The 20303-nt window shown below is 53.3% G+C and overlaps 1 protein-coding gene across 1 annotated transcript in view; it reads right to left on the reverse strand.

Annotated features, from left to right (window-relative positions):
• Positions 1 to 20303, reverse strand: part of MYO5B (myosin VB) — a 326731-nt gene that overhangs the window by 20035 nt on the left and 286393 nt on the right. The window contains exons 26-30 of the mRNA XM_072734804.1: positions 18585 to 18725; positions 15008 to 15073; positions 10998 to 11237; positions 9969 to 10069; positions 57 to 255 (exon numbers count right to left, since the gene is read on the reverse strand). Of these exons, the coding sequence (XP_072590905.1) occupies positions 57 to 255; positions 9969 to 10069; positions 10998 to 11237; positions 15008 to 15073; positions 18585 to 18725 (747 nt within the window). The remainder of the gene's footprint in view (positions 1 to 56; positions 256 to 9968; positions 10070 to 10997; positions 11238 to 15007; positions 15074 to 18584; positions 18726 to 20303) is intronic.

Raw genomic sequence — 20303 nt, forward strand, 5'->3', positions numbered from 1 at the left:
AAAGGCCAGGGCGGCCCCACAGCTCTCAGGGTGTGGCCCTCAGGCAGGGCGCTCACCAGGTTGTCGTTGGTGAGCCGGGTCAGCTCCTGGCGAACCCCGAACTCCAGCTGTGCCTCCGGGGACAGCAGTAGGGTCTGGCAGAAGGTCTGCTGCTGCCTGTCCAGGTCCTCCTTCAGGGCTTCCACCTGGGCCCGAAGTGCCTCCACCTCTGCCTCGTGCTCGCGGCCCTGTGCCTGTAGCTGCGCCTCCAGCAACCTGTGCATGTTGCAGGGCGGGTGAGGCACACGGGCGCAGAGCAGGCAATGCCAAGCACATGGCGGCAGCACGGACCACACAGACCAACACGGGAAGGACGCGAGGGGTGGATTGGCCAGCAGGCCAGCCTGACCTCTCCGGGAATGGGAACTTGCGCACCCTGGGCTGAGGCCCCATCCTTGACACCCCCTCCCCGTGCTCCCCATTCCTTGCCAGCTGCAGGCGATTGGCCTGGGATTGGGAGACAGTCTCTGTGCCAACATGCCAGCCACAGAAATGTCTCATGGCATCACTTACATATAAGTACCCACATCTGCCCAAACCTCACAGGAATGTCCTCGTTAGGACAGAACCCTAGCGCACTGCACTCCTGCACCGCCGGCGTCCCTGTAGTAGAGCATCTGCAAGCTTTAGCCCCTTCCTCCTCATCTTCACCACCATCTCCGCTTTATCTGTGGCCATAAATAGACGATTTTTTTTTTTTCAAGTCAAAACAGACACTCAGCCTCTTTGCAAATGATCTGGAGAGAAGGTTTGCAATCAGCTGGTGTCGGGGCCAGAAGCGAAAAGACCTTGAGGAGACCTGGGGAAGGTCAGAGAGAAGTCCCGGAGGATTCTGGGTCAAGCCGTGAATGGACACCTGCTCCATCTGCCCTATGAGGTGGCCAGGGATCGGGGAAGCTTCCTAAGCAGCCACCGCCTCGTCCTCAGGAAGTTCTAATGTGAACGAGGTGCTGGCTTCTCGGGTTCTGTCTGATTCCAGGCAATACACGGTCACATGAAGGGTAGGTAGGGGGTTCTGGACGAAAGGGAGGTCGGACACCGTGGACACGATCCCCGCGGTGGAACATTCCCTGCAGTCTCTTTCAGGGATGCAAGGATGCTGACCAGAGTCTAGCAGAGGTAGAAACCTGGAAGCGCCTCAGAAGCGCCCCTAAGAGCTCCCAGCTGCCCGGGAGGCAGGGAGACAAAGAGGCCTTTTTATTTATTATTTTTTAATTTTACAGTTCCACTAGTTGGGCCAAAAGACAGGAAGGAACAAGTCTTGAGGGAGCAAGAGATGGGGAGCGTCTGCCATCTGGTCCCCCACGGACACGCCCAGGCCTCCCAGAGCTCCGTCAGCCCCCAGGGGCACTGAATGCAATGCCTGGCTCCCAGGGGCTTCTCAGCAGGTTCACACACATGGGGAAATGGAGACGTGACTGACTGACCTGCTCGCCACAGGCAGCAGCATCGGGTGAAAGCACTAATAACGTGAGGATCATGGCCAAGGGTTCTGTAACTAAATCGGCATCCTAGAGGACTCGCAATACTTCGGGAGCATCCAACTCTGGCGACAACACACCAAGGGCATCACCACTGAGTCACGAACCTACCCAGAGAGCAGACAGCCCAGGCTCTAGGGATTCGCCCCGAAGATGCAGCTCCTGATTCGTGCCATGCGAGTTCATGCCTGGCGCTGTCTTGCTCTGCACACAGAGTGTCGTTAGGGGGCTTAGCCCAGGGCCCTGGACAAGGTACAAGATACCTGCCCCAGCACAAGGTGAGACACCCCCTAACTGAGGGCTAGAGCTCTGAGGCCACAGCAGCGACAGAGCTGGTTCTAGAAGCTGGCTCTCCTGATGCCTAGGTCTGCACTTTCAGTTCTGTTCATGTTGCACATTTGCTTATTTTTAAAAAAAAAAAATCGATTCTGCTGCTAGGGAGCCATAAGGAAGCACCTGGCTTGACATGTAGATCCCCCTCACCCCAATAAAACAGACTTCTTGGTGGGACAGAGCTCACTGAATAACAGCTGCCATGACCACCGTGAGCTGACAATGACTCTGTGCTTACCATGTGCCAGCCAGACAACATACCTGCATTAACCCTACTCCTTGTGATGACCTGAGGCAGGTCCCACTCTGATCCCCGTTAGACCAGAGGTTGCCCTGCTCACAGGCAGTGGGGTCATGCTGCACCCAGGGCCAGGAGACACATGGCCTCAAGCACCAGCCAATCTGGACTTTTCTCAACAACCGATTCTTGTTACTACAAAGGGACCTCCGGTAGGTCATCAGCAGGCAAAGCTTCAGAGGCAGAGCTTGAGGGCATCGGGTTCCCACCCACCAGGCTGAGGGAGCTGGGCCAGCAACTCCACCCCCCTTCCTCTTCTGGGAAATGAGCCTGGGGCCACCATACCCCCTGCTGCTGGGAGGCTCAAACACAACCCCAAGAGCTACAAGCCAGCAGTCACTGTGGGCCCCGGCGTACGTCACCCATGTCCAGCCTCCCCTCTACACGTCTCACCCACGGCTGCAGGCCAGTGGCTCACAAATGCAGATGCTGGAATCGAATAGAACCAGATTCAAGTTGCGGATCCTCCCCCGAAGCAGCATATTCTTTAAATCCTGTGAGCATCTGTATCCTGGCCCATCGAGGACTACTGCCTGGACCCCAACAAGCAGCCTCCCAACCTCGTCCCCACAGCATGGACGCATGGCGCTGACCAGGTGCCCTGAGGGCAGTGCAGCAGCACCCCTATGAGTTGTGCCCTGGCCTGCACGCCTGTGGACAGTCAAGCATAGACATGAGCATGCAGAGCGGACGCAGAAGGCACAGGCAAGAGGCACAGATTTGACCTGGCGACTTGTTTTTAGGCCTTGGTAGGCCAAGTCGAGCTCTCAGTCTTCATTCAAATATCCCCAATCCTCAGTCTTGCTAGAAATAAAGAAACAGGGCACATGGTATAGAGGGGAGACAGGGAGGCTCAACATCCAAGAAACTGAGGCTGTTCTGGCTGAGGTTTGGAAACAAACAGAAGGAAAACCTCAGGAACTCCCCCTGGCTTCCCTTCGTTCTTCACTGTCACCAGCACCAGAGCACCTAAGGATGTCCCTCCCCCAGCTCAGGTCCCAGAAGGGGGCTTGTGTGCTCTCACAGGGGCTCTCTCCCCTGCCCGCCCCCCGCAGGAGGACTCAGAAATGGAAAGGGAGAATCAGAGGTGCGGTCAGGGTGGGGAGGGAGGCGGTGCCCGGTGCAGTCTGCAGAGCCTCCTGGGGAGCAGCGAAGGGGCAAGGTTGGGGGGTGGGAGTGGGAGGCAGCCGCACACCATCTGCTCCTCGATGCCATTCCCTCTAACACCACGATGAAGGCATTAGCTAACCTCACCTGCAGCCTTCACTACAGTCGTCCACGAAGAGACTGTTAACTGGAACTGCCATGCAGGAAGCCCACCGAACTCTCTGGCCTGCCAGGACCGGGCTGTATCCCTCCTATCTACCCAACCTGGGCGGCGGATGGCCAGGTGCCTTCTTGCAGATTCTTTGGCCTCCCCAGTGGCCCAGGGTCTGCCCAAAGCCAGGAGAGCAGCTCCAGGAGAGGAGTGGCCTGTCCTATGCTCCCCCATCCCACATGTGCCCCCCTCCACGGCCCTGGGCCCACAGGAGATCCTCAGAGGCCAGCAGGATGGGGTGCTAGGCAGTCTCCTCAGACTTGCCAAGGTGCCCGCTCCCCCTCTCTACCCCGGGTATCCTCTTCCTACAGGCTGGATCCCAGCTGTCCTGGCAGGAACCATGGGAGAGTGGCCGGTGATATCACAGACCAGCAAACCCCCCTCCTCCAACTCCCAGGCCCCCCAGAAGCCCCTGTACTGCTCCCCATGGATTTTGTGAGGCCTGGGGGTGGAGTTCCCCATTTTACCTTCCTGGAGCTCAGCCAAGGAAGGGGGGCCTACGTCTTACAGGGCTCACATAGCTGTTGCTTGTACAAAGCCGGGCACTTGGCTATGGGGTCACGCCCTGGAAAGCCCAAGGGAGGGAATGCTCCTGGGGCTACTCTGGTGTCTGTACCTGTCTTCCACTCCATCCAGCTGGGCTGCAAGGGGTTCCACTGCCATTAAGTGTGTCCTGGGGACCTCTCCCACTTAGAACTCTGGCCCCCAAATGTCTGGGGCCCTTGCCAAGGCTGGGCCTTCCCAGAGATGGCCTCCCGCGCACAGCACCTACCCCCACCACTGTGTGCTCCCTGGGTCCCAACAAACCCAAAGGTGACCTGGGCAGGGTCTAGGGGGTGCTGGTGGCCTAGCACCTTTCCCTCCTCAGCCATTAACACATTTAACTAGGGGTCTTTCGGGAGCTAGTCCTTTAGCACAAACGGGCACCATTGGGAGGGATTCCTTCTGGGTGGGAGGGGGATACCGTTGCTGAACAGTCATGCAGGATCATCCGCTCACCTTGTTTGCCACATGTAAGGAGACCCCAGGATGGGAGGGCCTGCCTGACATGGCCCTGGGACTGGAACCCATGGGGCCCCTGTACCTGGCCTCTCCCCTGCCCATATCAGCTGGCCCTCCAGACCAAGGAGGGCTGGCTGCCGGCCCTCTTGGAGGGTCACCACATTCCCACAGTCCTCTGGATGGCAGTCCGAGGCCCATCCCTCAGCCTCTTGGGGGCAGGTGTTTGGCTGACTCACTGCCAGGTGGTCAGCTTTGATCCCTGTTCATAGGGATGTACCCTCGGAATTCCTAATCCTGTAACCCGCCAGGCATTCTGCACGAAGCACCCAAGACCATGCAGCCCAGCCACCCCACAGTGCTGGGGTGTGTGTGTGTGGGGCGGGGGGGGGAGTCAGCCATCAGGCTCCAGGTCCAGCCTTCGTTCCTGGATGAAAGGGGACCGATCCTACCACAGAGACTCTCCCTCTTGCCGGCTTGTGCCATTAGGGGCGAAGGCTTAGACGGGAGCCCCACGTAGTGGCAGGAGAAGGAAAACCCCAAATGACAGCTTATGGGAAGTTTTAAAAAAATAAAGCCCACGAGGTCAATGAGCAAATCCACAAACCCTCCTGGAGAATCTCCTGTGTACATACATCACCGCGCTGAGCCACATCCCCAAAGACACACAGATACACCCGAATCAGCACCGAGTTAGCAGCAGGTAAAGTCTCTGACTGCAGAAGGTAGTGACACCAGGCACCCCAAAACAGGTCCAGGATGCATAGGTCGTGGCCAGCACCTGTAGCAGGTCATGGCCATCATCTATACATCCTGGACCTGTTTCTTCGTGTGTGAAAATGAAAGTACTCAGCTGACTTGCCTGGGGTTCCCTCTAGATCAGTAATCACGTAACCTGATTCAGTGTAGAAATTGTGCAGCAGGAAGGGCCTCTGGTACCACCTGCTTTCCTTCCGCAGGTAACATTAGGATGGCAGCTGTGACCCAACTACCATGCCTCTGTCCTGCCTCAAGGACCTGCCACTCTGTGGACAGAAATAGGCAAGATTCCTTGGAGCGAGAACATGGTCAGCTCCCAGTCTCTAAAAAGACAGGAGGCCGTGAGCAAGAGGAATGTCTGAAATTACTGGCTTGGCCACAAGATGGTGAATGGTCTGTGGATACACCAGGCTAAGCCACGGTTTACAGCAGGCAGAATTGTGCCGATGGCTTGGGCCCTGCTGCATTTTGGGAATGTTACGAGGGAATGATTGCCTCATAGAAATGAGCCAAGAGTTTCCAGCTGGGAACAGGAACAGTGAGGGCTCAAGAGAAGGGAGCTGGGGAGAATGAGGCTCGCCCCCCAACCTCTGTGGTTCTGAGCAGGCCATCCCACAGCAGTGGGCCCTCAGAGCCAAATAGGCCACAACCTCCAAACCTAAGAAATCCACACACACCCTCCTTTCTGGTTATGCAGGATCTGCACAGTCCCATGCAGGCCCACTGGAATGACCACAGGTATACCTGTCTAAACCCAGGAGGCGACAGGCAAAGCGACCTTTTATGCCAAAGGCCTGTTGTTTCCTGGAACCTTCTGGGTAGGAGGGACTGCAAGTTTTCCTGGGACCCAAGCAAAGGTCCAATAACGCACTCTGAGTTTGGAGCTCAACAGACTTGAGAGGAAATGGCCAGTGGCCACAAGAGCCCTGTTCCCAGAGCTAGACCCGAGCCCTCACCACATCCTGCTCCTACCTAGGTCTGTGATGAGTACACACCTGGAGGTGAGGTTGGCCCCTCCTGCTGGCCCACTTCCCCACCCCTCAACCCCAACAAACCCTCCAGACACTCCGCTCTGTGTACAGCAGCCTATCTCTGAGGCAAGGACCAGCCCTCCCTTGATTTGGGCCATAAGTAAAATGGTAATAATGTTGCTCAATTCCCTTAGTTCCCAAGTGTGAACACTTTCTGGAGGCAGGAGAGCCATCCACATTCCTGTGGTTGCTGCCAGAACAGACCCTCAACACTGGCTTCTCTTCCCAAACTTGAAAACAAAAGAAGAGATGCCCTTATAAAGATTGAACAGAACTCTATAAATACTCTGGAAGTTCATCAGCAAAAGAAATTCCAAACTGGGAAACCAAGGACTCTCAGAGGGGCTGTGACTGGGTGTGGGCAGAAGCCTCCAGAAATGTAAGCAAAACCCAGTGCATGAGTGTAAGCTTCTCCTAGGGAGAGGATAGATTTTTTTGCAACCTCTCCGACCCCAAATCATGTCTGCATCCTACACCTTCTGTTCTCACCAGAACATTCTCTATTATAGGGAAATCACAGGAAAGGGGAGATAGCTCAGCATTCAGGGCACAGAGGCTGCCCGGGTCACAGATGGCCTCGCTGCCGGGTGCCATGAGGGGCACCAGGAATCATCACCTGTTCTCCTGGCCTGCCTGGCCCCCGCTGTCCTCCCTCACTTCTGGGACTACCCAGACAGGAGACGCACAGACCCACAAAGGTCGGGTGGGGTCGGCTCAGGTTGCTCTCCAGGTGTGATAGGTGCTACGAACCCATTCTTCAGGCTTCTGCCCGAAGCTCCTTATGTACTTAACTGGGTGTCTTGGGCTAGGAGTCCCCTGTTGTGCCCCAGGCTTGCTGGGAATGCAATTATATTAAGATGTAAGAAAAGTGATTTTTGGCTCTCTGCTCCTCCCCATTCGACAGACAGCCGCATCTTCTGGTGCAGTGCCAGCCGTGTCCCCAAGACACGATGGTGAAGGTTGGAGTGAACGGATTTGGCTGTATTGGGCGCCTGGTCACCAGGGCTGCTTTTAACTCTGGCAAAGTGGATATTGTCGCCATCAATGATCCCTTCATTGATCTCAACTACATGTGTGCATGTTCCAGTATGATTCTACCCATGGCAAATTCCACGGCACAGTCAAGGCTGAGAACAGGAAACTTGTCATCAATGGGAAGTCCATCTCCATCTTCCAGGAGTGAGATCCCACCAACATCAAATGGGGTGATGCTGGTGCTGAGTATGTTGTGGAGTCCACTGGGGTCTTCACCACCATGGAGAAGGCTGGAGCTCACTTGAAGGGCAGGGCCAAGAGGGTCATCATCTCTGCTCCTTCTGCTGATGCCCCCATGTTTGTGATGGGCATGAACCACGAGAAGCATGAGAACTCCCTCAAGATTGTCAGCAATGCCTCCTGCACCACCAACTGCTTGGCTCCTCTAGCCAAAGTCATCCATGACCACTTCGGCATCGTGGAGGGCTTCATGACCACCGTCCATGTCATCACTGCCACCCAGAAGACCGTGGACGGCCCCTCTGGGAAGCTGTGGCGTGATGGCCGAGGGGCTGCCCAGAACATCATCCCTGCTTCCACTGGCGCCACCAAGGCTGTGGGCAAGGTCATCCCTGAGCTGAACGGGAAGCTCACTGGCATGGCCTTCTGTGTCCCCAGCCCCAATGTGTCAGTTGTGGATCCGACCTGCCGCCTGGAGAAAGCTGCCAAATATGATGACATCAAGAAAGTAGTGAAGCAGGCATCGGAGGGCCCCCTCAAGGGCATCCTGGGCTACACTGAGGACCAGGTTGTCTCCTGTGACTTCAAGAGTGACACCCACTCTTCCCCTTTGACGCCGGGGCTGGCATTGCCCTCGATGACCACTTCGTCAAGCTCATTTCCTGGTATGACAATGAATTCGGCTACAGCAACCAGGTGGTGGACCTCATGGTCCACATGGCCTCCAAAGAGTAAGAGCCTCCTGGACCACCAGCCCCAGCAAGAACAAGAGGAAGAGAGAGGCCCTCAGCTGCTGGGAAGTCCCTGCCCCAACTTAATCTCCCAACACACTGAGAATATCCTGACCTCCAATTTACATCCTAGACCCCGAGGAAGGGGAGGGGCTTGGGGAGCCCTACCTTGTCATGTACCATCAATAAAGTATACTGTACCCAGCCAAAAAAAAAAAAGTGATTTTTATTTTATCAGCATTATGATTACTGCTGCAAAGGAAGACAAATCCAGGGTAAGAGTAAGCAGCCCCTGGGACTGGACCCCTCACAACCATTTGGGGGAATAAAAAAGGAGCTGAATGCCGAGAACAGTCACGGTTTAAAAAACCAAAAAGATCTTCACACCCACTGTCCCTCATCAGGGTCCAGCTTGTTTCTGTCCCTTTTTATCTCTTTTCTTAATTTCCAGTATTACCCGTGTTTTGTTTTTCTTATTCGACACATTTCTTTACCCAGGATCATCTTAAATGACTAAACCTCGATTCCAGTGTCAGCCCTGAGAGGCTCGCCTTCATTTCGGGGACAGAAACTCTCCTCCTGGTGAGTAGATGCCGTCATCTTCTGATTACCTACACAGCGCGCTGGAAGCAGCCCTGCCTGGGAGCCAGGCTTTCTGGATCCTACTTCCACTCAGTTTTGAGTGGGCTGCATGCCAGAGCAGCTCACCCCTTCTGGGCCTCAGTTTCCCTATCTGCAGAAGCAGGGGCCAGCTTGGGAGACCTAGAAACCACAGCACTAAGTTTGCAACGTCACTCTGTGCCGTTCTTGCCAATGTCACGCTCCCCTCCCAGCGCCACCTCCTGACATCTTCTGGATGTGCTTGTGGTTTGTGGCAATGCTGCACAAATGCTTAGTAACTGAGGATCATGTTCAGGGGAGGTGCTGCTCTTACGAGGACCCACAGGGCCAGAGAGGCAACAATATCAGTAATGGCAGTCAGCATTCTAAGTGCATCACATGGACTAGCGCACCTGGACTTCTCCCTCACCACCTGGGAGGTGCACTGCTGGGACAGTCCCCAGTTCAGAGGAGGAAGCTGAGGCACTGAGCAGTTATGAAGGAGCCACTAATAAGCTGGTCAGAGTGTGGACTCCAGAGTGCACATCTGCAGGCACTCTGCCATACTAGCCAGGGGTCTTACCCAGGCCCTGCCACCTGCCTCAGTCATGCGCTCCCGCCTTAACCCAGGGAGCTCATCCTTGAGGGTCTAGAGGTGGTCAGTTCACTAAAATCCAGGGAAACCTCATTGTAGCCAATAAGGCAGTAGTTGCATTCTCCCATCCGACCTCTGGGGCGCCTCGCTTGGCTTCCATCTCTGAAATGCTAGGCTCCAGGCCCACGAGCTGTGTGGAGTACAGGAGGTAGTAAAGCAAAGAGCAGCAGCAGACCCCTGCCCCGGGTCATGGGGCTCATCAGGTCTGGCTTCCCTCTCAGTGACACCAGTCACTCTCACCTGTCCTTCCTGCTGCCCATCAATGGTCCCGGGGAGATCTGCATTCTGGAGGCTCCAGCTGTGTTACTGGAGTGCTGCTGAAGCTAACATGGGGTTTCCTAGGGATGTGGATTCACTGAGTCTGCCTCTTTTCATTTACCTCCTGTCACAAGGAGCCCCTGATGCTGAGCAAGGGGCCTGGTCGGACAGCAAACGTCACACGTGAGCCTGGGCCAGACCCCTTCCCATCACACCTCCTCCAGGCACACTTACTGGCAGGTGGTGCTTACCTGTTTGTCTGGCAGACCCCATGATAGGCCTCAATGGCATCTTCCTGGTCCACGTGCTTTTCACTGTTAGGCCAGCTTGTTCTCGCATTAATGCTTGGCTCCTAGAAGGTCCCAGATTAAAATTAAACTCTTGCAACATCAACAACTGTCATGAAAGGACTTGATAGACTTTATATGGAAACAAGCTTTTGCAGGAGGTGAGGGAGTGGGGGTGGGCCCTGGGTGGCCCAATCAGTTCAGGGTTTGACTCTTGATGGCAGCTCAGGTCTTGATCTCAGGGTGGCGAGTTTAAGTCCCACCTTGGGCTCCATGCTGGACAAGACTACTTAAAAACAAACAACCTTCTGCCAAGGTTTTAGGGAAAAACAAAGGCCTAGGATGACCTCAGATAGCAACAGTTAAACCCAAGCAGGAAGGGGACTTTCACAGGCACAGAATGACAAGGCTTGGCTGCAAAAGGCCCCAAGTGTGGGGTAGTGAGAGGGAAGAGGACGGTGACAGTGTCTCTGGAGGTGGCAGTGCCCCAAATCTGAAGGACAGGGTGATAATCTGTCCCAGCATGGGTCCCCCACACCCATGACTGTCTTATCCCCCCACACCCCAATCTGTCCCAGAAGGTGAAAATACTAGGAACAAATGCTAAGCCGGCCTTGCCACCCTGGGAGGGCTGAAAGACTCTCTACCTGAGAATAGAAGTAAACAGCAAGGCACAAAACATGGGGTGAAAAACCAGGCCAAAGGGACTGCTCAGGCCATGGCCCTTGTTTCTAATTCTGTCCTTTGTTCTCTTTGAACACATTCATATTGAGTAACTTCAGAAGATTCCAGAAACTTGCCAATAAAGTCTGCCATGAAGGGTCATGGTGAGAGGCTGGCAAATATCTTGCCTTGTCTTTATGGAAGGCCCTAGAGCAAGAGCGGCTACCCTTTTAGGTTTAAGGTTCTCGGGGGCAAAGAAGATACATCAACAAAATAGCACATCTACCGCCCGGTGTCACCCCCTCGCAGCCCAGCGCTCCATGTGGTTACCGTGCTCCTGCCAGTGAGTCGGCGCTGGTCAGCACTGACGATCTGTGTCCTCAGGATGAGCACCTCCTCCTTGCGAACCTCAAGCTCCTCGTTGGCCAGCTTGAGCTGGTTCAGCAGCAGGCTATAGCCGTCTGGGGAGCAGTGGGAGGAGTTGTCCCGTGTGGCTTGGTCGGCCACGGCTTTCCTCAACTCATTCAGGTCGTTCTTCAGCTTCTTGTTCTCCGACTCTAGCTCCTGCCTCTGGAAGACAGCCCAAGCTGCACACCCCATGGCTCCTTGGACCTGGGGTTCTCACCCCAGGAGCCTTCCCCCCGCACCCTCCTGAATCAACCCACCCTGCCCTCCCAGTAAGCTAAGAGCAACCTTCTCATTGTAAGAGTAACAGCAACAGCAAAAGTTCTGGCTGGCAAGAAGCCCATAGTTAAAACTGGATTTGAACCCACAGCCCTATTGTTGGTGTGAAGCACTTCACTTGAGGCCTCTATGAGAGCAGGCCCCGAAGTCCTGAGGCGATCAATAGTGTGCGTATTTCGAGTGTATCCAGCCATGAAACCCATCCTGTGGAAACGCCAGGTTAATTTTAAACAACACATTTTAACTCCAGACTTTCTAAAACCTTAATACATGAATGTACTTTGTGACTTTCCAAGAGAGCACAAGGACTGCAGGATTTCCTGAACTTACTTCTCTAGAGAGCATCCCTCCCACCCCTATTCTAAGGAGCACTGTGTGGACCAAGATTTTGGGGGATGCCAGGAACACACTCTTGTTGTTCTGGTCACATAGAAAGACACCAGCTGCTAGTGCCAGCAGGAGAAAAACTGCCTGCGTACAGACTCAAAAATACCATTAAAGTCCAACTTTTTTTTTTATATATTTATTTATGAGTGGAGAGGTCGAGGGAGAGAAAGCAGCAGACTAGTTGATAAGTTTATATAAATTTATTACCCCCTGGTGCAGGGCTCAATCCCTGGACCCTGAGATCATGACCTGAGTGAAAAGCAGATGCTCAACCAACTGGGCTCCCCAGGAGCCCTGAGATTCAACTTTAGAACGTATTTTAAGTTATCTGGGTATGATATCTAACTTTGTGTTTGACAAAGGGAAACCATGTAAAGTTTGATAATCTTATATATAATGCTCTTAGGGCCTTGCAATATATGGGATTCAAAATCTACCCTCCACCCACTGCCCCCCCCCCCAAAAAAAAACCACCCTACAAGGTGGATAAGTGGGGACTGGTTGCACATTTATCACAGAAGCCACAGGACCAAAGAACTGGGATACCATGTAAATAATCTCACACAATGAGATGAGCACTGGGGGTTGTATATTGGCAAACTGAATTTAAATAAAAGTAGGAAAAAATAAATAAAAAATAAACACCGTCTTTGTTTTCTGAGCGAGGACACTGAGGATGGAGCAGAGAAGGCACACATGAATTCAGAGGTTCTATTGGGACGAGTGCCCCGGGCTCCCCACGCCCGGTCCAGGAGTCCCACCTTCCGACCCCACTGCATAAGTCTGGCCCTCCTCAAGCATTTGAGCATCCTGTGCAGGTGTGAGGGCCCTGAGCACCTCCCCCCACCCCCCAGGGCGCACACCTGAGCCTGCAGCCCAATACCCCAACGCTGTGCCTCTGCACCTCCGTGCACTAGGGAAGGATCCCACCCATTGATAAAATTCCGGTCAGGGAATTCAGTTTCAGCAAAAATCACTACTCATTGAGGGGTCCTCCCGGGGGAGCCTCATCTCACCCTGTACTTGGGGGCAGGTTTGTCAAATGCAGTTTGGGAAGGGTCGGGTTAGAGAAGACAGACTAGCAGCCCCGTGTGTAGACTCGTCACCTGCTTAGATCTTTCCTGCGCAGGCAGGGTCCACGCTTTGGGTGGGCACAGCAAGTTTCTGCCCTCCCAAAGGCCCACTGACTATACAGGTTGCCCAGGCTTCTGGCCCAAACACCCCATTTTCATCACCTCCCTCATGGTCAGGATCTAAGTTAGAAGCACGGCACCAGCCTCCACAGCGGGGTCTCCCAGGCCAGCTTCTGTGACAAGGAGCACAGTGAGAGCCCTGGCCCAAGGGCGCAGAGCCATTACGGAGCTTCAGGACCTTGGGACAAGTGTGTGCCAGCCCCATGCTGGCGCTGGAGGAGGAGACGTAGCCTGTGGGAATGGCCTGCGGGACAGCATGCAGCATCCTCTCGGGAGGCAGCTGGATGCAGGTGGAGCTTTTGACTGGATTTTATGGTGGGAGACCTGGAGGCGGCGCTTTGCCCCCAGACCAGAGCAGTGGTTCTCAAGGTTGAAGGGGTAACAGAAACCTCGAGAAGGCGACTAAAAACAGACTGTGACACGGCAGGTCTGGGCCAAGGCTGAGAATTTGCATTTGCAGTGCATCTGCAGCAATGCCGGCCTTAGACCCCTCTTGGAGACCCGCTGGGCTAGACCATCAGCCTAATGACTTGCTCGGGGTTGGCAGCTGAAGAATGCTATAAGGAAGGTCCCTACCACCCACCCACCCACCCCCCTCTCCCGTAGAGTTTTGAAGCTTTTAAGTATCACATGAGAAAAATAAGTCTAGTCAATAATTCAGAAAGGAGAGCCCTCATGAGGCACCCACTTCTGTGGCTCTAGTGGTTCAAAAAGTTGCAGGCAGGATTCAGGGCTGTTCTCCTGGGGCAATGCAGCTGTTCCCAGAATTATCTGTGGTCCCACAAGTGGAACCACACGGGCCTGGCAGACTGGATGCACAGGTGCCCGGGAATGGGAGCAGGCAGTAGGAGTGCCCCAATGCCCCCTTTTCCGTGCACCCTTCCTGGCCCCAGGCCTGGTGCTCCTCACTGCAGTCAATGTGGGCCTGCTTGCCCTGGAGCCTGAGGCCTTCCACCCTGTGACCTCGCCAGCTCTCACTGAGCCAGCACTGGGCACGTGGGGACATCCCTCTGCCTTACATCTCTCCGTGCAGGTCTAGATCATTGTTGAAAGTAGATTCGTCCCCCACTGGCCACATGTTACTGTAAGTGAAACCGTATCACATAGGTTAAGATGCAGGTGACATCAGAAACCGTATCACATAGGTTAAGATGCAGGTGACATCCGGCCCCAGTTCCCAGTGCAGAGCTTCACAAACTCCTCTAACTCTTAGTGATAGAAGTCAGAGGAATGTCTTTTGTTATATTTGGGCCCAGGGCTGGATTCACACCTCAGGAGTTCTAAAACCCTTGGCATTTCCTCCCAATAGGGGTCTTAAGTCTTCACAAGCCCCTTCAGCCCCACCTGGTTCATGGGGATGAGGATGAGGGCCAGCTACCTGAGATCAGAGCACTGGAGCTTACAGCCCTTTTCACCAACTCCCCGAAAGGGGAAGAGGAGGGCTGGAGGTTTAGCTAAACATCAATGGCCAACGATTGTATCGCTGGTGCCTGTGTAATGGAATCTCCATAAAACCCTAAGCAGGGGCTTCAAAGGACTTGAGGTTGATGAGCATGTGGAGGTGCAGGGAGAGTGCGTTCCTGGAGAGGTACGCAGTCTCAGGGTCCCTTCCCCTTTCTTCCCTCTGGCTATTGCTCAGTTGCAACCTTTATAATAAATCAATAACAGTCAATAAAAATGCTATGCTGGGTTCTAACATCAGACTGGAGGAGGGAGTTATGGGAATTCCCAACATGTAGCCAAGTTGGACAGAAGCGTGGGTGACCTGGGACCACCAATGTGACTGGCATCTGAAATAGTGACAGTCTTGTGGGCCCGAGACCCTAGCAGCAGGGTGTCTGTGTCTTCTCTAGGTACTTGGTACCAAAGCTGAACCAAATCGTGGGACACCTAGCTGTGTTTCCTAGTGGATAGATTCCAGTGCCCTGGAGTAAGCACATGCTGTCCTCATCCCAAAGATGAAGAAACTAAGGGGGTATCATGTGTTGACAGCTCCACTTGTGAACAGACTCCGTCATCCATCCTCCACAGTGGGAATGTGGGGAGTTCAAGGAAATTGCCCACCAACCGTCTTACCTTCAGACTATTGTAGGCCAGATCTGCATCCTGGTCCACATCTAGGCCATTCTTTGCTTGTTCCACCTGCATAGACAGAGGGTCAGAAGATGAGCCCGGACTAGAGGCAGCTGCTCCACGGGAGTATTTCCAACCACAGGCTACATGCTTGTTTCACTCTTGTGCAAGTGCCTGCACTCCCCACTTCCTGTGTCCACTTCCCTCCCACCGCCAAAACACAGCTCACTGCTCTGGCCACCAGGAAGCTCTCCATGAATGACCCCTCCTCCCTGCCTGCCCTCACTCCCTAACTTTATCCATATGATCTTGTGCATACGAATACGTACACACTGTGTTGGGGGTTGAATTATGTCCCCACAAAAGAGATGTTGGAATCCTAACTCCTCGGTACCTGTGAACGTAACCAAATTTAAAATGGGGTCTTGGCAGATCAAACCCAATCACGAGGAGTCATTAGGACAGGCCCTAATGGTACCCTTGCAAGAAGAGAGTTCTCTTGCACACACACACAGGCACACACATAGAGGAATGCCACGTGAAAATGGAGGCTGAGACTGGAGTCTTGTGGAGCCACGTCAGGGGTCTTCCAGCAACACCAGACACTCAGAGAGACGCATGGAATAGATTCCCCAAAAGCTTTAAGGGAGCACGGTTCTGCTGAAACCTTAAACCAAAATTTAAGTTTCCCATTCTCTCCTCAATAAGAGAATAAATTTGTTGTCTGAGTCATCCCGTTTGTGGGACTTTGTTTCTGCAGCTGAGGAAACTAGCTCCTAACACTGTGTACTTATTAAGAAGGTCAATCTCTAATCATGTTATTGAGGACATTAGTTATTTTTAGGTTTTTGGGGATGTGTGTGCACATGTATATTGTGTTTTCCCAGCTGCTCCCTCAGTGTCACCCTACAGCGGGGAGTCCGGCAGCTGGCCCATGGTGCTCGGCGACCACTGTCTGACAGTAAGCACCGAGGGATGTGGACGGCAACAGCTGTCACACTAGCCCATCAGGATTCAGGGAACCAAGGACTCTAACTATGTGGCAGCTACTGGACTTCAAATATCAGTAAGAAGGGGCAGGAAAACCTTCATAGATGGGGTGCTTGGGGTGATTTCAATCTGTGGGTGACGGTCCTTGAAGAACATGGGTTTTGGAGCTAAAACCTGACTGTGCTTCATTAGATCATCTACAGCGTCTGCAACCTTCCATCCAAGGGAAAGCTACCTTGCTGGGTGGATACACTGGGTCCAGTGTATCCAGGTGGAGACAGGGGGGTCAGGGGATACCTCCCGCAGACACTCCCAGATTCAGGGCAGCTGCACTGACCGCACGGCTTGCTGCCCTATAAGCTGCCGCCCAGGTCCCTGTCTCTGCCCTCCCTCTGGCACCAGCAGCAGTCCCAGTCAGCTCTTTACTTGCTGCCGCAGGGGGAGGCCAGCCAGGAGTGTGGACATGCCACGTGGCCACAGACAACCGTGCAGTATATTTGTTCTGGGAGCACAGAGATCACCTACAGGCTGGGGGCCACCCTAAGGTGGACTGGCAGTTACATTGCCAAGTGGGCAGCCAGCTGGAACCACCCTGGCGGCAAAGGTGACTTTGCCAGGCCCAGGGAAAGGGAGCTAGATGGACGGGAAGTTAAATACAGGGACAGCCTGGCTATCCCTCTCATGCTGATGGCACATCCTACAGACTTCTCTGCCCTCCTCCTCCCATGATGGCTTCTCTGTATCACTGAGACCCCAGGTCTCGTCTCTCCAGAGCAAAGACCCAGGTGGCTCAGGATCTCTCTTGGGACCAGGGGCAGATCCAACAATAGGATCTCTGCAAGCTCAGTTTCAGGACGCTGCTAGAGGGTTTCCACACCTTCCATATCCTGCCCCACTCTTGCCTTTCTTATGAAACTCTGTCAAAAACAAGATTTTTCTTAAATATACATTTAGGCCTGGGGGCAAGCCCATAGTTATAACTCTTGATCAGCGATTACTTTTAAAGAAAGGGATAGAAGGGCAAGCGCCCTTCTTCACTGATATTTGACTTCGATTTATACTTGAATCACATATCTCATCCTCTTTGCGACAGGTGGCAGTGCCATAGGCTCGTCCCTGGCTTACTATCCCAGAACAAATAGAAAGGCTCCCAGAACAAATATACTGCACGGTTGTCTGTGGCCACGTGGCATGTCCACACTCCTGGCTGGCCTCCCCCTGCGGCAGCAAGTAAAGAGCTGACTGGGACTGCTGCTGCTTTAATATTAAACAAAGAACAGAGCCAAGATTTCAAGATCATTCAGCAATTCTCTGGTGGGGACCCTAAAGAGTGAACATGCAGTGGTAGCTGGGTGGGCTGGGGACTTCTCTGTCAGGTGCTGTTTGGTGTCTTCGACGTGGCATTTGGTATATTTGTTCTGTGCTCGCCTGGCAGGGTAGCTTCTCTTCTAACGGGCCAAGCCTTTTGTAAACCTAATCCTTTCACTCTCTGCTCTGAATCTAATCCACCTGCAAGACTTAAGTCCACCAACGAGACTTACCTCCCCACCTAGTGTTCAGGAGAACCACCAAGAATATTCTAGCAACACAGACCACAGTCTACACCACAGATGAAGGCAGAGGGAAGCCAGGTGTTACTGACAGGAATCGGTGAGTAGAGGCAGAGGCAGTGGGAAGGGGGTGGAACCCATGACAGGCAAACCAGGCCTGTCACAGAGCGAAGGCCTTGACAAACCCACCATGAGGTCAGCCAATGTCATGACCCACATGAGAACTGGCTTCCTGCCCCATTAGATGTGGTCCTTGTACCTCCCAAATACAGCACGTGGCTCTGACGTCCTTATCTCTGCCAATGGCTGTGGGCACTGTCCATTCCAACAGCACCAGTCGGTACCCGATGCGGCACATGCCTCTATTTTTAACCTGTATTGCCCCTGGTCTTCCCAGCCTGGATCGTTTCTCAATGAAAACTAGGGAGTTTTCTGACATTTTTATTTCCTCTCATTTCATAAACATGCTGAATACTGACTCTGGGCCTGGCCCTAGCACAGTGCTGAGCAGGTCCCTGACAGAGACAGAGATTGTCCAGAGATGCTAAGGAGACCCAAGATTCTGGTAGCCATCAGGGCTGAGGCCAGGGAGAAATCATGGGATGGAAGGGTGAGCGACCGCACGCCCGGTCCACCCTACCTGGTGGAGCTAAACTCAAGCCCGTGCCAGCCTCCAAGGAAGGGGCAAGCGCCCTTCTTCACTGATATTTGACTTCGATTTATACTTGAATCACATATCTCATCCTCTTTGCGACAGGTGGCAGTGCCATAGGCTCATCCCTGGCTTACTATCTGGAAATCCCTTGCCCTGGGGGTGCTTGGGATAGCCTCCCCACTGGCCACCTGGGGTGGTGTGGGGGCTTCTGTAGGCTGAGAAGACTCGACAGAACACCAACATGAAGAGCAGCTTTTCTCTGAAACCCAGCCCCGCCTGACCCCAGGGGTCACAGCCTGTCGTGGGAGCCCCGGGAGGAGTGTGCCGAGGTGTCTACTACCAGCACCCCGGGGCTGCTCTGCAGGCTTGCAGCCCCGGCACTCACCTGGACTCTCCTGCTGTCCTGCTGCTCCCTCTTCTCCAGCTGCACCTGCAGTTTCTTCCTCTCCTGCTCAAGCTCCCGCACCCTCTTCTGCAGCTTCAGGAAGACCATCATGTCCATGGCCGCCTTTTCCAGGCCAATGTCCTTCAGGGGGAATACAGAAAGCCAGGAAGGGGTTTTCAGAAGCATCCGTGCCTTAAGGGACATGCAGCAGCTCACACCCTGCCTTGCTATCAGCTGCCTGTCTTCTCTCTCCACCCAGACATCGGTCCACGCCCCAGAGGCAAAGCCAGTGCCAACCAACCCTCTGTTCTCATTGTGAAGTTGGCACTCCAGGCTCATTTTCTGTCTAGATAACATCTGAGTCTTGGCCATTTATATTCCTGTGAGAGCCACTTAAGATAACCACTCCTACATTCCAAGAATAGATAAAGACTCAGCCATTTTATTTGGAATTTAAAAGAGCTCGCTTATGGAAGTGGTCTTCTACCAGAGCAATTGTAAACCTCGGGCTTTGACGCTTCCCGACGAAGACTCCACGTGGTTACAATCCCCGCAAACTGCTATTAAACATCACTCCATTGCACGTTGAAACAGAACGAGCACTTGCCTGTCACAGAACCCGTGTATTCCACAGATCTTAGAGCATCAGTTTCCCAGACCTCTCCCCCTGGACTCGTGCCTGGGTTTGCCCCGAGTCCCGTTGTGTGTAGGTGTGCATGTGCGAATGTGTGTATCTACACAAGCATATCTATGTGGACTTTTAAAGTATGTGCATAGACATGGGTGGCAACATAATTTGGTTCGGTTAGCAATTCACGAGTGTTCCTGCTTAGCCAGCACCATGCTAGCTGCCCTAATCTCAAGAACCAGCCTCGGCCTCCTTGGAGAATGAGGTCCACGGATGGAAGTCCTTAGATCTGTGCAGAAAAGGCCACAGATACGTGTCGGTGGCATGTCTGGGGCTCAAGTGGCTTCAGCCTTGAACCTCCGGGACCCAGATGGAAGGGGTTACAATGATAAAACCAAGGGCCTTAAGCCAGCAGGTGTGAGGCACTTCCTGGGTGCTCGAGGCCAGCAGCAGGCCACATGGACCTGTATGGCAGACCGCCTTCTGATCCCAAACACCTCCTTTTCTGTCCTTCCCCATCTTTACTGTGTCCCTCCCATCATACTTCTCACACTTAATAATGTTTGCAGTTGTATCACAAACTCTTCTCATCACCTGATCATTGCCCAACCCTGCACCAGGCAAGCCCCATGAGGGCAGGGACAGCCTCTGGCTTGATGACCACTTCTCCAGGACTCACTCCACAGTGCCTGCCACAAAGACGTGTCAAAGCACATTTGTTTTTATGACAGTCTCTCCTCTGTGTCTCTCCTGTGCTTCGTGAGGTTTTATCTGCTTGTGATTTTCCTCTTCTCAAATGCCAGAGGAAAGATTATTGTCCGTGGACCTTTGGCAAAATCACACACAGGTTACAAAGTCCACTGTGTGGTACAGTATTTAGAGACAAAGATGTAGTCATGCAGCAGACATTTGTGGTTCCATATATTCCAAATAATTGCTCTCTGAGTTTAATCCAGCTTCTCAGGGGAAAAAAAATCTTCTTGCATATTTATGGATACTCTATATGTGCTGTGATACTAAATGGGAATGATAATTTCTATTTTAGTGACTGCCGTTCCTTTTCTTTTTTTTTTTAATTAGAGAGAGAGGGA

This window comes from Vulpes vulpes, chromosome 13 (assembly GCF_048418805.1).
Source record: "Vulpes vulpes isolate BD-2025 chromosome 13, VulVul3, whole genome shotgun sequence".
Classification (NCBI taxonomy): domain Eukaryota; kingdom Metazoa; phylum Chordata; class Mammalia; order Carnivora; family Canidae; genus Vulpes; species Vulpes vulpes.